Source organism: Rutilus rutilus (assembly GCF_951802725.1).
Source record: "Rutilus rutilus genome assembly, chromosome: 4".
Classification (NCBI taxonomy): Eukaryota; Metazoa; Chordata; class Actinopteri; order Cypriniformes; family Leuciscidae; genus Rutilus; species Rutilus rutilus.
The window spans coordinates 23,562,559-23,585,870 of record NC_140212.1 but is presented as its reverse complement, the minus strand read 5'-3'; the positions used below and the strand labels follow the sequence as shown (position 1 = coordinate 23,585,870).

At 39.8% G+C, this 23,312-nt stretch overlaps 1 protein-coding gene and 1 long non-coding RNA gene across 2 annotated transcripts; one reads left to right on the top strand and one right to left on the bottom strand.

The window, feature by feature from the left end:
* Window positions 1-2,047: 2,047 nt before the first annotated feature.
* On the top strand, window positions 2,048-2,779 carry LOC311289787 (putative nuclease HARBI1; the record flags this gene model as incomplete). The annotated part of the gene is made up of 1 exon (XM_084408032.1): window positions 2,048-2,779. One exon carries the CDS (start codon window positions 2,048-2,050, stop codon window positions 2,777-2,779), a length of 732 nt encoding a protein of 243 aa, XP_084264158.1.
* A 7,803-nt stretch (window positions 2,780-10,582) lies between these two features.
* LOC311289509 lies at window positions 10,583-22,677 on the bottom strand. Its single transcript, XR_014627134.1, has 3 exons — window positions 22,622-22,677; window positions 21,269-21,418; window positions 10,583-13,749 (listed from the first exon to the last, which is right to left on the bottom strand). It is a non-coding gene; the product is annotated as an uncharacterized lncRNA (long non-coding RNA).
* Between the last annotated feature and the right edge of the window lie 635 nt (window positions 22,678-23,312).

Genomic DNA, 23,312 nt, shown 5'->3' with positions numbered 1-23,312 from the left:
CATCATAAACATTGTGTTCTCTTACTCAATCACTGAGGGGATGACAGTGTATTTAAAGCACCTTATTGTTGAACATCATAAACTCTTCAAAGAACTGTACCCATCAAAAAACTTGCTTCCAAAACATAATTTCATGGTCCACTACCCTAGGTGCATTAGAAAGATTGGACCACTCATTCAAATCTGGACCATGAGATTTGAAGAGAAGCACAAATTTTTTAAAGATTCTGTGAAGAATTTCAAGAATTTGACTGTATCGCTTGCAAATAAACACCAGTTTGCAGTAGCTTATCATTGGGAATGCTTGTCTTTAAAACCAGTTGAGTCTGGTCCAGTCAAAATTTGTTCACTTGAGACACTTGCATTTTTTGAATCAGAAGATTTAACTGCATATCTTCATGTTGATTCACATGTCAATCTCACAAAGTGGGTAAAATGTTATGGTGTTGAGTATCGTGTTGGACTCTTTGTTTGCACAGGTTCTGATGAAAACCTGCAACTTTTCAGCAAAATAACCTCAATCATTTTACACAATGGTAAAGTTTTTTTTTGTTATTGAGCATGAACCGTGTTTTCATGATCACTTCCATGCTTTTCAAGTGAGTGAAATCATACCAAGGAAGATACGGGTTATAGAATCCTGCAGGCTTGATTTTATATAATTTTATATGGGTTATAGAAACGGAAAGATTAAGGCATTTCAAATATTTGGATGCCCAAATGTCATGCATTTGATTCACAATTTTATGTTGTATCAGAGAGTTACATTATCTGATTTCTTATTTAAATGAGTTCACTGTGAAGTTGTTCCTTGTTACTTCATCTGATGTAGTCTCTACCTCAGGTTACACAATCCTACTGCACTTAGGTTTTGTCACTACTGAGACTATGGTGTTCAGTCAGTGTATCATTTTCACATGAATCATTTTATTGTGTTAAATAAATGTTAACTCTAAGAAGTGTTAAATTCAATATATTTTTTAAGTGTTGATTTTTAACACTGTTAAGGAGTTCATATTATAAATAACAAAATTTTAGAGTTACAATTACTCGCCGTAGGTTCAGTATTTTAACTCCAGAAAGAGTTCAATTAATTTGGTGTTAATTCAACTCCAAGAGTAATTTTAACTCTGCGCTGGAGTCTATTTGATGGTCACACATAAACACTCAGATTGAGGTGATTTTAACTCTCAGGAAGTTTATTCCAAAGACCAGAATTTGCTGTGTATGACCCCTTTAAAAATATGGCAATCCTGCCAAAACTTAAATTGCTCACTAATTATGTCAGACACTTTTTGAGCCTCCAGTTGTGGGTTTGCTTTTTCTTTGAAGGCATTGGACCTTTCGCCTGTGTAGCAGTGTGTTGCCAATGTTGCTCTTCCAAAGACAGCCACCAGGAGGTCTTTTGTTGCTTTTTTTGGATCTGGGCTGCGTTCTCCGAAACTACCTTAACGCTACCTCGTTCTTAAGTTGTACCTTAAGAAGTACCTTATCGTTAATACGTGTTTTCCGAAACCTTCTTAGTTAAGTATACCTTCTGTAAGTCATACGTTCGTAAGGTTGGTCTGGAGCGCTCTTAGCTATACCTTATCGATGCTGACGGTTCATACCGCTAGTGGCCACCACTACGCAAAAAGCTTTTTTACATCGCAGTTTAATTACACATAGAAAATTTTATATGAACATTTAATATAAAATCTGATTTAGTATTAAAATGACATTATTACTTTACTTTAAAATTTTACACATAAAATACTTAAGTTGTTATAGCCTACACCCAGTGTATGGAAGTGTTTTCATTAATAAAGTTTCCATACACTAATGGTTGTTAGCTTTTTTAATTACTGTCCTAAGGCACATCAGCTGGCGAACCATTTGACAGAAAAGGCTTAGGAGTCTATATAAAGAAAGATGAGTTTACACAAACTTTATAGCTATGGCAGCGAGACAGCGAGTACTTGTTTTAAATCAAAGACGGCGCCGTCCGCGGAGCCAGTTAGTGTATGTCAACTACTTTATAAGAGAACACTTTAGTCCACTGACTACCATGTCAGAAGAGACCATTGTAAAAAAAATTCGCCTGCCACGGGAGCAAATTCTGCAGCTCTTGCATCTTGTTGGCCCAGATTTGTCAAGACAAACTCGACGGACCTACCCCCTCAGCCCCGAAATTAAGCTGCTGGCGGCTCTTCGTTTTTATGCCGTGGGGAGTTTTCTGGAGGTTGTTGGGGATGGATATGGGCTGAGTAAGACCTCAGTGTGGCTGTGCGTTCACTCAGTCACAAACGTACTGCTTCGCCACGCCACTGATTACATACGTATGCCTTTCACAATGTACGAAGTGATGGAGACACATCAAGGCTTCCATGCCATTGCGGGTATCCCGCGAGTAATTGGCCTTGTGGACGGGACACTTATTCCCATCTCCAACCCATCAGCACTCGACCAGGCCTTCATTTGTCGCAAGGGCTTCGCGGCTATCAATGTCCAAGTGGTAGTTGATCACAGGGGAGTGATGACAGACGTAGTGGCAAAGTGGCCTGGTATAACACACGACAGCTTTGTGTGGGCCAATTCAGCGGTGGGTCAAAACGCAGAAAGAAGAGTTTTTGGGCAGAGCATTTTTTTAGGAGACAGCGGCTACCCCCTAAGAACATACCTTCTTAATCCAGTCACCAACCCCACCACGCAGTCTGAGCACAGTTACAATGCTGCACATGCTCGTACCCGCAACTTGGTGGAGCGCTCGATTGGGCGCTGGAAGATTGTTGTGCAGTAGTAGTAGCTACAGCCATGCTACACAACATTGCAGTTACTGGAGGTGCAGCTTTGCCAGAAGAGGTGGAAGAAGAGGAGGAAGAGGAAGCAGGTTTCCACAACCCACCTGAATTACGAGATGCCCTACACGCTGCTGGTGTGCCAATGAGGCACCAAATGATTCACTCTATTTTTGGTTAATATTTTTTCAAGCAATTTCTTTGTTTAAATCGACCACTCAGATTCCTCCTTTATTTATGTGTTTCTCTAATAAATTTAAGTTGTGCACACAGTTCATTTGTCACCTATTCCCATGCCATTTCACTTAAATGCTGAAACCCCAATCACCTTATTTTTTTACTTTAGTACTTCAAAAGGTGGTGTCACAATACCTAGGCTACTCCTTGCGCTGTGTACCTACTATAGCATGTGTGCTATTTGTACTTACAATTGGCTTTGCATGCATATATATTAAAAAAAAAAAAATACACAGCATTAACCTCGTAGTGAAAATTGATGATGTGGATACGGGTATATTATATACGTGGGAAAAAGTGTCACTCATAAGTCGCTTTTTGCATGCCTAAAAACACCCCAATTAAAAGTAATGTAAACTTCTTACACACACTGATGGAAAAGGATATTTCCTTTAAAGATGATCTGCAAACCCAACATTGATGACAACAGTTTTGCTTTTAATCGTGTTTTATTTGAAAATACTTTTGAAAGTAAATTTGAAAAGGCACACCACAGAAAACAGAAAAATGTCAATAAGCCTGTTACTGGGTCGGCGATGGTTCACCTGTAACGTAAAAGAATAGTTAGATTAAAAACAACACGACACTCTACCAAACATCATAAAACCTTACCTTGATCTGGGAGTATTATTGGAACGGAAATTGATGGCCTTTGAAACTGTGCCTCGGACAAAGCATACTGCTTTTCCATAATATGAAGCTTTGCCTTTTCCACCTCCAGCGTGGCTCGGGCGATGTCGTTTGCCTCTTGTAGCCCTTGCTCGATTCCCCGCAGAAGTTGTAGCTTCTCTTTTTCTAGCTTCACCAGCTCATCACTGCAGTCGCATCGGATTAAAGGACGCCTTCTGGAGCCAGATTGCTGGTGCTGGGCTACCTCAGTCAATGGTAGTGAAGGTGCGGACAGGTGTGGTGATGCCGGTGCTGAAGAAGCGCTGTCACTGCTGGCAGGGGAAGAGGGTGTGTTGGGTCGAGGAGGTAAAGATGAAGTGCTCTGCGGCAATGTATCCACACCTGCTCTCAGATCAATCCCCCCTGAGATACCCTGTGAGGCCGCTTTTCCGAGGATTGCCAGGGCCCTTTCCTCATCGCGACTGAGTGCAGGCACAGAGCTGGGTCCCCCACCAGTTCTTTCCCGGTCTCTCCGGACTGCTGCGCCTCTCGCTTTGGCAGCGCTGGCAAAATCGTGCCATTTTTTACGGATCACGTCCCACTGTCTCAATGGGCAGGAACCAGACGCTGCCAATTTCATGGCTATGCTTTCCCAGAGTTCTTTTTTTTTTTTTTGGAGACCGTTGTGCGGAAACTAGCGAATAATACACCTTTGTGGTGTTCCACCTCATCCAGCAGTATAGACATTTCGGAAGCAGTGAAGCTGGGCGATCTCTTTTTGCGGACTTTTTTTCCCGACATAGTGAATGTCGGTATGTCTCTCATGTTTGCGCTTTTATTGAGGAAATCATCCAATTACACAAATGAGCGATTTACGCCAATAATGTGATACGGATGGTGGATAATCAGCATACATTAACACACTTATGGCCGTGAGGGTTTGGGATTGCACACTTGCTAAATTATAAACACATACTCATATTTATTTCTGCATGTACATATTTCAATGAGCCCCGATAAATGCAGTTTGTACTATTTCTAAAACGCTTCTTTATAAAGAACATTGTTTTCTCAATACTTTACCTATACCGCTGTGAAGGAAAGAGCGCACAATCGATCATCGAGGCATCGATATCAACCTATTCAGCACCTCCACCATGGACAGCACCTGCTAAGGTCGAACTTAAGAAGGTTTACCTTAAGCAACATCCTAAGGTATAGTTCGGAGAACGCACGTAGGAAATGTATACCTGTAGTTAAGGTGTACCTTTTGAGTCTTCGTAGCGCGCTAAGAGACAACGTTATCGGAGAACGCAGCCCTGTCCATTTCATGTGGCCAAACTGTTCGGCACCGATAGCCGTGTTTGGACCAATTCTAACCTGCAAACAGTGATCAAACAATGATGACACAATAACAAAGATAAAAGGTGAATTTAATAATATTTTGTTTGTTATAATAAAACCTATGAGAATCATAATCATACAATGAGATGAGATTCAGAATCATACAAGAGAAAAAGTTACTGATGCCATTGTAGAAAGCACAAAGTCACGGTTCATGAAGTCACTGACTCTTTCTCGCCTTGTGTTGTTGCGTGTGCATGTGGGCGTGGTCTCTGATCAATACTGCTGATTTACGGCGCCACCTGCATCTGAACAGCGGTGCCAGCTGCATCTGATCAGCGGCTCCTATTTATGCTCACAGTTTTCGTCTTGTGTTGTCAGATTGTTGTGGATGTTTCCCCGATGTGTTCTTGTCTCCTGCCTGTCATTGAGTTTCCTGTGTTTGCACCTGTTTCTGGTATTCCAGTTCTCTTTACTTTGCCTTCTTCCAAAGAGGATCTCATCTTCTGGTCCCTGAGTCTTTGCAGTGATCGCATTGGACATCCTTCATCCCTTCACCATCTCGAGATGCCGGGTTGTTCATCAGCGTCCCTGTGCTACCAAGAGCGATTGTTCCTGGACACTTGCACTATCTGACTACTCACTACTTTTCTGCTGACTTCATCTTCAATAAACTGCTTTTACTTGCTATTGAGTCCACTGTTTTACTGACCATAACAGACCGATCTGACCATTCATGGATTCAGCAAGTACACCTGAGCTAGGTGAGTTCCTGTCCCAAAGCATTGCTCGAATGGATAAGCAGGAGGAGAATCTGGCCATCATGGGACGAGCAGTGCAAGCCTTGGTAGCGCAGGTGTCCGAGCTCACCCAACCGCTTCAACAACTAGCAAGTTGACTTCATCTTCAATAAACTGCTTTTACTTGCTATTGAATCCACTGTTTTACTGACCATAACACACAATTTATTTATTTTTGTCAGCCATGGTGTCATTATGACAAGACACCCCCAGGTGAATATGGTAAAAAAAAAAGAAAAAAACTCATTCCTGACAAGCTTTTTGCACTTTGAATTATGGGTGGCACTTATGGTTTGGGGAACTTCCATTCAAAAACACTGAAACAAATCATTTAAAATCATAAGATTGCCATACAAATAAACCTTATCCATCAGTTTGACTGAATGAGCTGTCAATTTTACTTCATGTTTTATTTTCTGACTTCATGAGGATAACGTAAACCTTTGTATATTAACGTGACATGTAATATCAATAATATCTATGGCAAGCAAGATATATTTTCAGGCAAGATATAATACTTATGGCAAAAGATGTTTTTCCTCATGATCATTTTATTTTTTCCCTTTGCACTCCGCTGTAACCGTATGAAAAAGGACAACATGTATTGCACATTTGTGGTCTGTTCTCCTGATTTAATTTACGATATTGACATATTAATAATTCCTGGGAAACATGAAGCATCTCTCGTTTTTCTCCTCAAATCTTCACGTCTCTTACCAGATTTAGTTTTCACAGTTACATACAATTTATTAAAATTTATTAAAAATTACTTGTTAATGTTAATTAACATTTTTGATTAAGGCAATGAATGTTATATAATACAGATATATATTACTACATTGAAATGATATTTAACCCGTCCGTTATTGCTGTGGAAAGAAACGCACTTTTTGGTTTATTCATGGTCTGTTGAAAGTATCTTGTAGATGCTTTTAGACTTTTAAATGTCATTTTAATGTTCGATGGTTGAAGGGTGAGTAGAATAATGTCATCTCATTGTACCCAGTTTAAAAAAAAAAAGTATTGCATTCATAGAGCGAGCCTTAGCTGATTGTTACAGCTTAATGGAAGTTACACCCATAATGTGCATAATTTAGCCAATCATAGCAGTGGGCGTTTACATTGAAGTCTCAGAGCAGACACGCCCCATTGTCTTGATTAGAATCAAACAACAATACAAGTCAAATATTTTTGTACAAAAAAGCTCTTTTTATTTACCTGAAAATTCCTCAAATCCAGTTGTGGAGGGCCACAGCCAAACTCTGCAGGGCTTGATTTGAAAAACCCAGATTTAGAGTATTTGTAAAAAAAAAAGATCTAAACGCTTGTAAATATTTATCCTAACCATTCATGGTGCTGCACCGTGTACATACACTCACCTAAAGGATTATTAGGAACACCATACTAATACTGTGTTTGACCCCCTTTCGCCTTCAGAACTGCCTTAATTCTACGTGGCATTGATTCAACAAGGTGCTGAAAGCATCCTTTAGAAATGTTGGCCCATATTGATAGGATAGCATCTTGCAGTTGATGGAGATTTGTGGGATGCACATCCAGGGCACGAAGCTCCCGTTCCACCACATCCCAAAGATGCTCTATTGGGTTGAGATCTGGTGACTGTGGGGGCCATTTTAGTACAGTGAACTCATTGTCATGTTCAAGAAACCAATTTGAAATGATTCGAGCTTTGTGACATGGTGCATTACCCTGCTGGAAGTAGCCATCAGAGGATGGGTACATGGTGGTCATGAAGGGATGGACATGGTCAGAAACAATGCTCAGGTAGGCCGTGGCATTTAAACGATGCCCAGTTGGCACTAAGGGGCCTAAAGTGTGCCAAGAAAACATCCCCCACACCATTACACCACCACCACCAGCCTGCACAGTGGTAACAAGGCATGATGGATCCATGTTCTCATTCTGTTTACGCCAAATTCTGACTCTACCATCTGAATGTCTCAACAGAAATCGAGACTCATCAGACCAGGCAACATTTTTCCAGTCTTCAACTGTCCAATTTTGGTGAGCTCGTGCAAATTGTAGCCTCTTTTTCCTATTTGTAGTGGAGATGAGTGGTACCCGGTGGGGTCTTCTGCTGTTGTAGCCCATCCGCCTCAAGGTTGTGCATGTTGTGGCTTCACAAATGCTTTGCTGCATACCTCGGTTGTAACGAGTGGTTATTTCAGTCAAAGTTGCTCTTCTATCAGCTTGAATCAGTCTGCCCATTCTCCTCTGACCTCTAGCATCAACAAGGCATTTTCGCCCACAGGACTGCCGCATACTGGATGTTTTTCCCTTTTCACACCATTCTTTGTAAACCCTAGAAATGGTTGTGCGTGAAAATCCCAGTAACTGAGCAGATTGTGAAATACTCAGACCGGCCCGTCTGGCACCAAGAACCATGCCACGCTCAAAATTGCTTAAATCACCTTTCTTTCCCATTCTGACATTCAGTTTGGAGTTCAGGAGATTGTCTTGACCAGGACCACACCCCTAAATGCATTGAAGCAACTGCCATGTGATTGGTTGATTATATAATTGCATTAATGAGAAATTGAACAGGTGTTCCTAATAATCCTTTAGGTGAGTGTAGATGGTAAATTACAAAAAAAAAACATTTTCTGGTATGTTTTTTCATGTGAGCTTTGGTGTGCATAGTAGTTCTGAATTATATCTTTAGACATTTTTTCAAAGGACACCTAAACGTACGTCAAAAAAGTGTATTGTGTAAATACACTGACTTGACTAACTGAATAAACTAGAAATACCTAGAGTCATTAGTGTAACAGTAATAGTAGTGATACACCCGGGGCTGGAATAAGCTCTCAGATTTAATCAGATGCACCCCAAACAGCAGCCATATTCAAGACTAGATTGACAACATACCTTTACCTGTGCATTCTTTAAAAAAATAATTAATAAATCCAGTAAAATATTCATAATTCCACTAAATTTATCCTTTTGTTTTGATTTACATTTACATTGTGGCATTTCCCAGAATAAGGGAAATGACCCAGAACCAGATATGATATGCAGTTTTGCAGTTTCATCAGCAGAGGTCAGCTTCAAGACTCACACAGGAGTTCGTAGAACGCCCCGCTTACAGTTACAAAGATCACAGCAATTATACCCTTCACCAAGGTCTAAGCTACGTCCTTGCTTCAAGTTGCAGTTTATGATCGACTAAGAAATAGATAAACATAGTAATTTTCCACACATACAGATAGACTGAAGCATATCTCCATCGATTATGCAGCTGACACTCGGACCCTGAAGTTAGGCATGTCGTGACCTTCCTGGTCGCAGATTTGAGTTTGCAGGGCGCCAACATGTCCCGAACAACAACTCAGTCAATCTCCAATAATGCCAGTGGTTTCTTAAACAGCAACCAGAAAGACTTACACACACACTGACACACAGCTTTTCCAAGGTTGGATTTGGCCAGGCTCTAACTATAAACAGGAGAGTCCTCTCAAAACATCAAGATAATGCGTTCTTTCTTTCAAGGAGAGGACACTTTAAAATAACGCAGTATAGTAAAGCTTTAACAAAGAAATAGTCCCTTAAAGGGCACCTATTATGCAAAATTCACTTTTACATGGTGTTTGAACATAAATGTGTGTTGGCAGTGTGTGTACATGTCACGCCCGAGCCGGAGGTGTGGAGGCGCCGCCTGCCAGCCGACACCCCCGAACTACCACACCACCTTGAGGAGCTACCCCGTACCAGAGAAAAGGCGGAACACAAGAATTCAAAAGTTATCACGTTTATTTATTTGTAAAAATGAATGTCTCTAAAAACGGTGCGAGCTTCATCCCCCAAGGTTGGGGGACTGTGTGTGCACTCTGACTCCCTTCCTCCAACGCAGACGACAGAAGGGTGAGTATACTTCACAGCTTTAGCAAGCTCTTCACTGGACTCAGACAGAGAATGGAGGGTACGTATAACTCACAGCTTTAGCAAGCTCTTCACTGGACTCAGACAGAGAATGGAGGGTACGTATACTTCACAGCTTTAGCAAGCTCTTCACTGGACTCAGACCGAGAATGGAGGGTACGTATAACTCACAGCTTGAGCAGGCTCTTCACTAGCCTCAGACAGAGAATGGAGGGTACGTATAACTCACAGCTTTAGCAGGCTCTTCACTGGACTCAGACAGAGAATGAAGGGTACGTATAACTCACAGCTTTAGCAGGCTCTTCACTAGCCTCAGACAGAGAATGGAGGGTACGTATAACTCACTGCTTTAGCAGGCTCTTCACTAGCCTCAGACAGAGAGAAGGGAGGTAAGTATACTTCACAGCTTCGTCGAGGGATTATAGGCTGGTCACCCGTACACTCTGCGACGTCCCACACTCGTGTTTACACTACAACACACTCAATTCACACGTGATATTTGAAACTCAGCACAGCATGCCCAAACCTCAGATCATTAAGGCAGAGTGTGGGCCCAGACGACAGCCTCAACGGATGAACTCTCCGTGCGCTGATACAAACAGGGTTCTCACTGCTGTGTCATTTCCAAACATCCATTTATCTCAGGATGAATCCAGTCTCGCTGCCTCCAGTCCCTTCCTCGCTGTGTCTCTGCTGCATCTTGCTGCAAGTGTTTTGTGTATTTCGCTGTGTATGTTCCATGATAATGAAAGGGAGAGAGAGAGAGTTTATGGATGAGACTTTAATGCGCACTTATATACTGTGTTTATTCGGCTCTAACAGTGATTTTCTGGAGTAAAACTAAGGCTTCATCTTTTGTGTGAGGTACAATAAACTTAATTGAACTTGTTGTGATGAGGCAGAGACAGTGGGATCCATTTGCAGCTTTATTAGAGAGTAGTCAAGACAGGCAGGGTCAAACACAGCAGACAGGGCAAAGCAGGCTAGGCAGAGACAAACCAGGTGAACAGGCAAGGGTCGAGGCAGGCAGCAAGATTCAGGAATCAATAGACAATCCAGGTCAGGGCAGGCAGCAGAGAATCAGAAACAATAAACAGTCCAAGGTCAAAAACAGAAATCAAACACGGGAATAAACGCTCAGAAATGATGGCCAGAGCAGAATCAAGACTTCGCATTGAATGTGTGTGTGGAAGTGGTTTATATAAGTGTGTGTAAATGAGGTGCAGGTGTGTAACGCAATCAGTCCCAGGTAAGCGGTATTATGGGAAATGGAGTTCAATGGGTAAAGTTAATATTCCGGGGAAGGTTCCCTCCGGTGGTGAAGAGGAGGCGGTGCGGGAGCCTGCTCTGTAACAGAACTCATCAGTATATTTTGGTCATCATTGGGACAGGGTCTGCTACAGCAGGCTTGTATTAATAGTGGATAAAAGCAGATGACAAATAACCGTTATCAAACTAAACTATTCCTGTTCTATCTCCATACAGCATATATTCTCTGGCTCTGTGGGCATTACTGTGCGACTCTGAGTCGAAATGAACACCACTACTGAGAGTTTCTGTTTTGATATTATCAGATGAGATTGTCCTGGCTCTTAGCACGAGCTCGTGAGGCTCCGCCCCCTGGGCCGGCAGCAGCAGTTAATTTGCATTTAAAGGGATACACACTAAAACGGTGCGTTTTTCTGAGCCCCAAAAAATGACAATTGAAACATGCTGTAAAAAATGATCTGTTGGGTATTTTGAGCTAAAACTTAACATACACACTCTGGTGACATCAGAGACTTATTTTACATCTTGTGAAAAGGGGCATAATAGGTGCCCTTTAAACTATAAACTTCAATGACCCCTGTGACCATTGCTGTCAGAGTACCCTAGATAAACAGATGAATGTATTGACACATGTTGAAGACATTTCTCAAACACAAAACAAGTCTATATTTATATTTCTGGAAACCGGGCTAAATGAGCAAGCACTGTTACTGCATTCAGATATAAAATACAGACATTAGAGAATACATGAAAAGAACATTTCAGTAATCAAACTGGTAACTTCTATAACAAAGTAAAATCTCAGTCATTCAACTCATTGTGATATTTAGAAGGAAAAATATTGATTACTACCTTAATTATAATCACTTATAACATATACATTGAAGCAGCAGTTTATTCCAAAATCCACACCCTTCATCAGCAAGACAGAATTGTATCTAATATTTTGATACCAAGGTATTAAACTGAATCAAATACATGAGGGATGCATCCAAACAATTGAATTTAGAGTCAGTCTTCCACAATCACTCAATATTGGAAGCTATAGCATAGGAGATGGTCAGGCATTCGTATGTAAACGACTATTTTTTTTTAAAGCCTCAGAAAATCATATTTGCCGCACATTTATCTGTGGCGTGACCGTAGCTTTGATCTCACACAGATACGCATTTTCTGGTGACATTTTAAATTGCCGAGCCATTTAAAACTCTTTCCACACAAGGAACACAAATAGGGTCTCACATCTGCATGACTTTTGAGGTGTATTTGTAAGTGTGATGGCAAAAGAAACCTTTTATTACACTGTTCACAATTAAATGACCTTCCTTCAGAGTGAATACACAGGTGATTTTTGAAATTGCTCCTTTTTCTAAACCACTTGCCACACTCAGAACACATCAGTTTCTTTCCAGAATGAATTAGTGAATGACGTTTCAGATCTTTTTGATATGTGAAACTCTTCTTGCACTGAAGACATCTAAAAGGCTTCTCTCCAGTGTGAACTCTCATGTGAACTTCAAGGTTTCCTTTAAATGTGAAACTCTTTCCACACTGAGGGCAGATGAAAGGCTTCTCTCCAGTGTGAATTCTCATATGACTCTTAAGGTTGCCTTTAAATCTGCAACTCTTTCCACAATGCTGGCAAGTAAAAGGCTGCTCCCCTGTGTGAATTATTGCATGCCTCTTAAGGTTTTTTCTGTCTGGGAAACTCTTTCCACACTGATGACATTTAAAACAGTTCTCTTTTGAATGAATCTTTAGGTGGTAATCAAGGGATTCTTTGCGTGTGAAAGATTTTCCACACTCAACGCATTTGAATGGTTTCTCTCCAGTGTGAACTCTCATGTGAGTCTTAAGATTTCCTTTTAGTGAGAAGCTCTTCCCACACAGTTTGCAGGTGTATGGGTTCTCTCCAGTGTGACTTCTCATATGGGCTTTAAATGTTTCTTTATATTTGAAACTCTTTCCGCACTGAGAGCAATTGTAAGGCTTCTCTCCAGTGTGAATTCTCATGTGAGTCTTAAAACTTTCTTTAAATCTGAAAGTCTTTTCACAGTATTGACATGTGTAAGGCGTCTCTCCAGTGTGAATTCTCATGTGAACCTTAAGGCCTACTTTTAATCTAAATCTCTTTTCACAATGTTGGCATTTGAAAGTCTTCTCTTCAGAGTGAATTATTACATGTTTGTTAAGATCTGCTATGTCTGAGAAACTCCTTCCACACTCATGACATATAAAACAGTCTTCTCTTGAGTGAACTTTCATGTGGGAACTAAGGTTTTTCTTGCGTCTGAAACTTTTTCCACACTGATCACACGTGAACGGCTTTACTCCAGTGTGACTGTTTATATGATAGGTAAGGCTTACACTCCACTTAAAGCTTTTTCCACACAGTTTGCAGATGTAAGGCTTTTCTTCAGTATGAATTCTCATGTGCCTGGTAAGGGTTGATTTTTGAGCAAAACTTTTTCCACACTGTTGGCAGGTAAAAGGCTTCTCTCCGGTATGAACTCTCATGTGGCTTTTAAGGGGTGCATTTTTAGGGAAATCTTTTCCACAATATTTGCAGGTATAAGGCTTCTCTCCTTTGTGAATTCTGATGTGGACTTTAAGGTCTTCCTGTTGATTGAAACTCTTATCACACCTAAAGCATGTGAAACAACTGTTAGGGTCAGTCTTTGGCTCTCTTTTTTGTGTAGAAATATGTTCAGTCTGCTTGGAATTTCCGGCAGTCATGAAATCATGTTTCTCATACTGATCTTTCTCTTTCATTTCATTCAGTACTTCACTCTCCTCTTTCAGTGGAATCAGGCCTAAGGTGAAAAGAGACAAAAACCTCAGTTTAATGGCACAAAGCAACAGATATTAAAACACCTTTTAAATCTGCCATTTATGCCTAAAACGTTAGAACTGTCCTCTCAATTTGTCAAGAATTTCAGTCAGAATGTAAGCCTCACAGCACAGACAATTTGCTTATTAAAGTTAAAAATGACCTGCTTTTTGCATTTGTCACATCGACATCATTCTTCTCTTGTTATTAGACCTTCAGACAACATAGACCATTGACTTACACACAGGAATTTCTGTTGTGTTGAATTTTTGCTTTAAGTCCTTATAGTGTTACTTTGTTTAAATCCTTGTGTACATTTGCTGTAACACCGGCTTGTGTTAAACTGTGGCCCAAGCGGTGTAATTTTCTAGTGTTGCACTTGAAAAACATGGTAAGAGTCGATTTTTTTATTTTGTTGATATTATTTTTTATTAATAACTGGTTTAACATCAACTTTGAGCTCATGTGTCTGTGAGCAATACAGAGTATACAAATTAATCATTCCAGTATTAGTCACATTAAAAGCCGCAAGTTGTAATTTCAATGTAATTGCATACTGTCCTTGTAACACTTTGCTTATAAAAGAACATACGATTTATTATGAACTCAGAATAACAAGCCAACATACGAAACAGTGTGCTAGTGCACAGACAACAACCGACAATGAACTGAGGGACCAGAAGAACTTAAGTAATGGTACAAAAAAGGTTAAAAAGGAGACAGAGCTAAACTAAGGGGACTAATCATATCAGTAACCATGACATATAATAAGTGGCGGAATCATGTGACTGAATGAAAACAAAACAAAACATGACTTTTACAGTACTGCCCCTTCCGGCAAGGCGCTACCTCACACCATAACGGAATAACTGAGGGAGGGCTGGAAGGGGCTCTAGAGGTGGACGGTGAAAGGAAGGTGAGAGGCAGAAGAGGAAGGATGATGGCAGGATGAGGCGAAGGGATGATGATGGAAGGATGACGACAAGACCCCGGCCGCAATGATGAAATGTCCCAGGTGGCACAGACCCAGAGCTTGCCAGTGGCGTCAGCCTACGGTGGAGACAAAGGAGGGATGAGCCATGATGGTATGGAGGCTGACAACAACAGGCGAAGACGAGCTGATGGAATCTAGCGATATTGCTGGCACTGGAGACCCAGGCGATGCCACGGCAATGAACATCGAAGGTGGAGCCAGACTGCCCGAGGACTGAGGCGATGTTGGTGTGATGGAGGACTGAGGCGTACCTGAAGGGCAGGAGGAGGCTGCTGCAGCCATAGGGGTGGAGGAACGGAGCATTGCGGAAGATCCGCAAAGGTGGGACGAAGGTGGTGTGACGACTGACCAAGGGGGAGCTGGTAGGACGAGGGATCCCGGGAGAATCGAAAGGCAGAGGGTGTCTGGTGAAGCCGACAGGTCGACGGGCCGAGATGGAGCGAGGTGATCAGAGGCTGGAGGCGGAGCAACAAGATCAACTCACTCAGGCGCTGATGGTGGTTGCATGACCTGCGGCTCGATTTCACAGCATGGCATTCCCAGAGATGGTGAAGGGCTGTAAACCTCCAGCAGAGGCAGGGCTGGAGTACTGGCCGAGAAAGGCAGTGACAGAGGCAGATGGAGACTTGACAGGGTTTAAGGTACCACACAGTCCATGCAGGTCTCTATGCTGTTTAGCAACAGTGATGAACGTTGAGAAACAGGGTGGGATAAGGTGGGAGACGATACCTCCGTGCTGAAGTCAATCAGCCAGTCTTTCAGTCTCTATTTCCACCAGAATACCCTCAGCTCACACCCCAGGTCAGAGTCACTGAGGGGCTCCTCGTCTGGGGCGAGGGTTTGCGCTGGCCAATTGTCCTCGGGCTCTGGCTGACTCGTCGTGATGGATGGCAGCTCTCCATCTTTCTCTGCTGTTGAAGGTGGTGATTCGAGCTCTGGGTCCGGCTGTGTTCTGGAGTGCAACGCTCTCCAGACCCCGGATGATCGCTTCTCTCCAGCTCAGTCCAGTGGTGTCAGGGAGGTTCACGGGGTAATAGAATTTAGCCCTGATCCAGAACAGTGACTTCAGGGTCTCGTCGTCGAAGGGGCAGGGGATGGCGAGACAGAAAATGTTTGTGGAGAAGGTTAAAAAATCTATCACAGCCAGTTAGGTTGCATAATCCATCTTGGTTGGATGTTCTGTAACGCTTTGAACCTCAGAAGACGAAGATGATTATAAAAGAACATAAGATTTATTATGAACTCAGAATAACAAGTCAACATATGAAACAGCGTGCTAGTGCACAGACAACAACCGACAATGAACTGAGGGACCAAAGGAACTTAGGCCATGTCCACACTATGGCCTTCCATCCACACTGAGACAGCGTTTTTATTAATGAAAACGAAGCTTTTTTGAAAACGCACTCCAAAGTGGATACATTTGAAAACGGCGTTTTCGCGTTGTAGTGTGGACTGTGATCGGTGGTATTTAAAACCGATGACGTAGGGCTGGGCGATATGGGCAAAAAAAAATATCACGATAATTTTTTTTATATCAGTCGATATCGATAATTAATACGATAAAAGTCAAATCTTTATTTCTTTAAAGTTTAAAGGCAGATTTTTGCTCCTAAGTGAAAGTTGTAGAAACAAGGGCGTTAATTGTGGTTTTAAACTACTCTTTATTGTCAGAACATATGACAAACACTGAACATTTCACAAATCTGAGGTAGAACATTCAAACATTTGTCATTTTTCCTTAACAAAAAAAATATCTTTATTGGACAATTAATTTCTTAGTTTCTGCATGTGCTAATTTTTATTTGGTAAAATGTAATATTCTGACTGAGTTTTATTAAACTTAACCCTTGGTCATCTAGTATCATGCATTTAGATCATGATAACCACAGATTAAACCAGGCATAGCCTGTAGCACCTCACTATCATGGCAAAATGTAACTTTATGGTTTCTATGGTATTTGTATGAAAAACAGTAGCCTAAATACATTATTAAATACTGTAATTATATTCCATTAGTCCTTTAATACATTGCCTACATTAATAATACAATACAATTCAATATGTATATCCCACATTTCATGGTGCAGTTAATATTACTAGGCTAACGTTACAGTAAATCCATGGTAAATGATGGGAATTTGTTGACGGAAAAGCCTTCTGACAGTATCGTTGCGCACAGTGTTTCTCCTGTTTGTCAGCGCTGTTTCATCTGCCTTTAAACTGGTTTAAATCACTGAGACATTTGTGTTCTTCACTGAATTCAAGCGCTTCTCACTGGATCTCGTGACCGAGACCGATCAGAGTAAACGCATCTGCTCTACTGACCTCGCGCTGCGCTGCCGTTTAGACTTTGAGCCGAGCAGATAAATGGTCCGTGTGGTGCGCTGTTCAAATGAGTTTCGTTCCGCTTTTGGCGCATAAACATTATCGAACATTTATCGAACTCTTGATATCGTTTTATCGAGAAAAATTATATCGCGATAATTATCGTTATCGTTTTATCGCCCAGCCCTACGATGACATAATTTACTCATGTAAATTTAGTCATGTGACGCATATTGTACCAATAGATATTCATGTTTATACCAGTATTGTGCCTGTTATGTGCTATTCACTTTCACACTGTTGCTAAAAATATTCTACATTGAACACTCTTCCTGCAAAGATGACAGAATTTACTCACATTTGCTGTCCTGCGGCAAATACATGAGAGCAGTTTCGTTTTAGACCAAACATATGGTGACTGCGTGCGACCTGGACCACATAAGTGAATGGTGAGATATTTTACAAAATAAAATGATCCTGTCAGAAGAATTGTGCGATAACTTCATTATTTATTTTTCCATCTGAATCATATCAGTGATCTTTTGTGTGGATTTAGCGTTTTCAGGCATTTTTTAAAAGTTTCTCATCCACACTGAAACGTGACGGTATGAAAACAAAACAAACTGAACATGACTGTGACAGTCTTATTTTTACATGTATATGCGAACTAAAAACAAAGCATTTTCATGAACATAAAAAATGTTCCAGCATCATATGTATGACCCTCGTGTGTGTCTTGTGTCATAATAACAGAACCACATTATTTATTGTACAAGAATCGTGGTGAGCTGTTCTTTCTGTCTTAATTGTATTATTATTATTTTACACGGTTTACAATTTGTTCAGTGTTTATTTTACAGGAACTAGCGCGGCCTCAATTTGAGTCATTGCCGGCGTGCATTTGAAGAAGAAGGTAATGGCGGCAGCAGCAGTTCGCTGCAAAATTAATGCACAACAAAGGAAAGGGTAGGTTATATCCCATTTTTAGTTTATATTGATAACTGAAATTATAAAATTAATCCAATTAACGTAAGGGAGTATAGTGCCGTGTATGATTCCTGTCTCCACTGTAAAAGTTTCATAAATATTCAAGTTCAACTCATTTTTTTTTAGTTTGCTTTTCTTCACATGCATAAAAGCCTGGAAATTAACATTTTCAACATCTGTTTATTCGTTTGTGTCTAAGTAGAATATGTATGACTTGTGAAAAGTGAAAAGAATAATAAAAAAAGGTTATTAACTAGAAATTGGTCCGAATATCTTGTGGTGTGGCCCCCAGCATTATCTGATGCACCCATTTGAGTTTATGGAGAGCCCTCCTAATGAGCTGATGATCTGAATCTTGAGAAGAAAATGGTTCCTGGGATTTCCCCACAAAAACACACTGAAACAATGAAGGCCAAAATGTTTTCGGCCATTTCATATTGGTGGCAACACGTTCAAAAAGAGCAAAAAACTTGTCTACCTCTTGCTCTCAAAAAGGAGGAACCATACGAATATTACGACTCGCGTCAAAATCAGGAGTATCTGTTACACCCCTTTCACAAGCTTTCAGCTCCATTTCTTTGAGGCGGCAAGCTTGTTCCATTTCAAGCCTTCTCAGTTCAAGCTCATGTCTCTCACGTTCTCTTCATCTCTTTCTCATGCTCCCATTCCTCTCTCTCCCTTAACAAAACTCTTTCGTGCTCTTTAGCTTGCAGCTCCATTTTCTTAATCTGCATCGCAAAATCCTCTGAGCTATCCTCAGCTGATTCAGGATAATCTGTAAATGTTTCCTCTTCACCAAGGTCGCCCTGTATATGTAACAAATCAACAAGCAAAATCTGAAGTTCACTTTTAGATAAAATATTGCGAAAACTGACCTTATAACGTGCATCATTTTTCATCTATGTCATGAGATCTAGGTCTCATTCATATCATCCAGATCCGACAAAACACCCAGATCCCGGACGAGCCCCCAAATATGTTACGGCCCATAACCAAATAATAGCTTGTTAGACTGAATTAAACAAATAATGGGTACGGACCGAACATATGAATAAGTCACAGGCACTTGATGCTATTTTCAAGATGCCAATCCACACCTTCATTTACTTCAATAACGAAAACAACTTAAACAACCGGTACATGGCCAACAACTTTAACAACTTAAACGGCACATGGCCCCATCCATCATCCCCTCATTGCGGTGAAGTTGTCCTGTACCAGAGATACAGCCCAAAAGCATGATGTTTACACCTCCGTGCTTGACCGCAGGGATGGTGTTCATGGAGTCAGCATTTCTCTCCCTCTAAACTCCCCTGACGTTTGACAGCTCTTTGGTATTGCCCGTGGTGGTGGAGAGGTTGGAATGGAAGATACAGATTCTGTGGACAGTTGTCCACTGACATTAGGACATTAGGAATACTTTCTTAAAGTGACAGGGCTAATCTGTGTTCCACATGGACACATAACCAATCTGTGGGAGGCAGAATTCTTGCTGGTTGGTAGGGGATCAAATACTTATTTCACTCAAATGCTAATCAATTACAAACTTTATATAATGTGTTTTTCTGGCTTTTTTGGTTGATATTCTGTCTATGTCCGTTAAAATAAAACTACCATAAAAATTATAGACCCTTCATTTCTTTGTAAGTTGGCAAACTTACAAAATCAGCAGGGGATCAAATAATTATTTTCCCCACTGTATAGGCTAATATAGTGCATATATTTAACAACCTCAACAATGGGCTATGGCTGGGCACGTTCGGTACGCCATGAGACTATTGCGATACGAGCCGTTGGTGGTGTATCTCGTTTTTTTCGGTTCAATTTGAATACCGTTACACCCCTAAAAATATATAAAACATGTTTCCAAATCTCGGCCAATTCCACAATTACTTGTATAAAACATACTATTAAAAACTATTAACTAACTATTAATAAAATCTCACTGCACTTATTTTTTTCATTGGTTTAAAAGTTACAAAGTCATGTGATTTATTATAATTAGCCTTTTTTAAGCACTTCAAAGCCCCTTGAAAATACTACTCACATAAATTACTGTAAATATTTGTATTTGATGTGCTAAAGGATTCTGTCATTATTAAGTTATTTTTGTGTGTCCCTTTAAATGCAAATGAGCTGCTGCTCCCGGTCCCCTTTCTTCAAGAGCTCTATGGCAACAAAACAGGACAATCTCAAACACTGAAAATGTCAGAAACTGTCAGCAGTGTTCAATTCGAACTGGAGTCGGACAATGATGCCTACAGAGCCAGAGAATATATGCTGCATATGCTGGAGATAGAACAGGTATAGTTTAGCTAAATTACGGTTATAACTTGTTGTCATCTTGGTTTTATCAAATATTAGTACAAGCCTGTTGTAACGGACCCTGTCCAAATAGGGGGTGCTTGGTAAACTGGTAAACTTTATGTCCGTAAAACAGCTCCTATGAACTCCTATTGAGTAACAACTTCAACCACGGTGTCCTCAGTGGCTCAGATGCCGGGAGTCTATGGAGACTCTTATGTTTGTTGGTACATCCAACAACAGAACGTATTGTTTTTTGGCACAGACTGTAAATCTCCAGCTGCTTCAGCAAATAAACAGAAATGGCGACTGCTGAGGCTCACTCAGGGCGGGATCTATGCTAATAGGGCAGATCGTCACCAGTCATGGGCGGGACTTATGTAAGAGTAGGGGAAAATGTGAAACCATGCGTTTGGAGAGATTGTTAATTATTTATGGGGATTATAAAAAAGGTACTGGGTGGATTTTTATAATTACAGGCTGGTTGTTTACATACACTGTAGACACATCTGTTCAAACACCTTTTAAAAATAATTTTTGCATAATAGATTTGATTTTCCCTTTAAGATTTGAAAATCATCTAGTGTGTCTATTGTGTTGATATTGTGTTTAATGAGAAACTTAAAGGATTAATGATTAGCTCTTTGGCTACTTCAGTATAATTATTCTTGTTTTCTGAATGACAAGTCATAATAATGATGACCAACTTGGAAGTTTGATTTTCTCAGGTGCACTTGAAGGCAGCATAAGTAATTTGTCTGATCATCTCACATGTCTTTCCACATAAGGCGACTCGCTCCATGTCAAATACAACCACTTTAATTAGGACACTGATGACACTCTTCAAAAATATGACTCATTTCTGTAGAGTTTTGAGAAGGAAACCAACCTGTTTGTTCCTCAGTATCTTCTTGTTTCACTGTGAATGTTTCTTCAATCCTGAAGTCTTCACTCTCCTCTTTAATAAATGGCATCTTTATAACAGTATGTAAAGTGGATCTCAGTTGCTTCACAAGGAGTTTTCGGTGTTTGGACACTGCTGTGTATAAAATGAGACAAAAAAAGAACAAAAAGTAAAATAATTCCAAGCTAAATCTCATTCAGCTTCCTAGTTAGTGAGATGTGAGTTAGAGAGTGATGATAGTCATAAACAACCTGATTAGCCAAGCCCTCCTTAAAAACTCTTCAATAGATCCTCTTTCATAAAAACACTTGCAATTGGTTTGTAAAAGTTGTCATTACATGTTTGTGTTCTTGTTGCATGTTCACAGTTTTGACCAATAGGTAATCATGCAATTCAATTGAATCATTCTGCGAAGTGGTTGGTTCAACTGTTCCTAAAAGTTCAGTTTCTCCCATCACTAATTGCCAGTGACTGAATTAGCGTAAATGATTTACGATATAGGGGACGAACTGAGACTTGATGAGACGCAAATACAGTTCATTAATTTTAGATAAAGCATGAAAATTAGCTTTTCTGAAAAATATGTATTTTTTATTTTAATAGACAAATATTACCACCAAACGTGGCCTTTACTGTTAATCTTTGTTTGATTATGGAGAAATACTATATACTAGGGCTGGGCGATATATTGCATGACATTGTTATGCGCATCTCGTCAGTAAAGCCGGTTCCTTGATTAGTAGTAAATCGCCATCACCTGCTTTCAGATGGAGCGGCATTTACTACACAGAGCCGTAGTTCACTGACAAGCTGAGCCATATCGCATTAATTATCGCAGGCGAAACAGCCCTACTATATACATAAACAAAAATGGTAAAAAGAAAACCCAACTTTTTGTTATTTCAGATAGATATGAAAAATGATATTGAGTTACTACTTGGGTTGAAAAATAGTAAAGCAAAACGCACTAGGACTCTATGTGAAGCTTTTATGCTATTTAAATGATGATCTCATACCTGTTCTTTTTTTCCTGTTAAAATTATTTTCTTTAATTTTTCTTGTATTATTATTTTATATATTACACTGTATATTTACATTTCCTATATGTTGTAGTCTATATTTGTTCAATATTTTATACTATACGTTGTTTTTTTGTCATGTTTATTATTTGTAATGTGACTGGCATTTAATAAAATAAAGCATGACTATGATAGGCATTAATGTAAAATGCAATTCATTCATAGTTACAAATTCTTCGCAGTTAATATAAAAACTGTAAAAAAAAAACTCTAAAGATTTGTACTGACTTAAACACTCCGTATACTTTAAAACACAAACCTTTCTTCTGCCGAATCAAGACGAATGAGCGTCGCAGCCTTATGACGTCATATGGCTAAAACCAAAATAAAAGTTCCGTTTTTACATGCTAAAACGATTAATGTGCAAATAATGGCACAGATACATTAAAAAAGTATCTTTTAAAAAAATACTTGCTTATCAAATGTATTTTAAAATATACAAATAATCTGACAACACAAAAATACATACAAAATAATCTTTAACACTATCTGCTTGTTCTTGATTACAGAATTATAACATTGTGTGCAACACTTATTAATTTCACATTATTGTAAAAATACACTTTATTGTATGTATTTTTTACACTTTAAAAAAACTTTCTTCTGCTGAATCACAGACTAATTTTTATGTATTATCATTATTATGCTTCAAACAATAAACAGACAGAACAGATATAACCTCTACAGGACTGAAATGACATCATATCTGCAAGAACAGTTTCACAAACAAACAAAAAAGATAACATTATAAACACAGAGGAAAAAATTACGCATCAGTGTTTTTTTTTATACATAAAAATATATATTATTTCATAATATGTCACTTGTTTTTGTTGGTCTCAGTATTTTATTTGTATTTCAGTTATTTGATTTATGATCAGTATTTGACTGATATTTGTTATAATTGCCTTTAAATATGTGTTCATTACTACAAATGTTCCACTAAAACA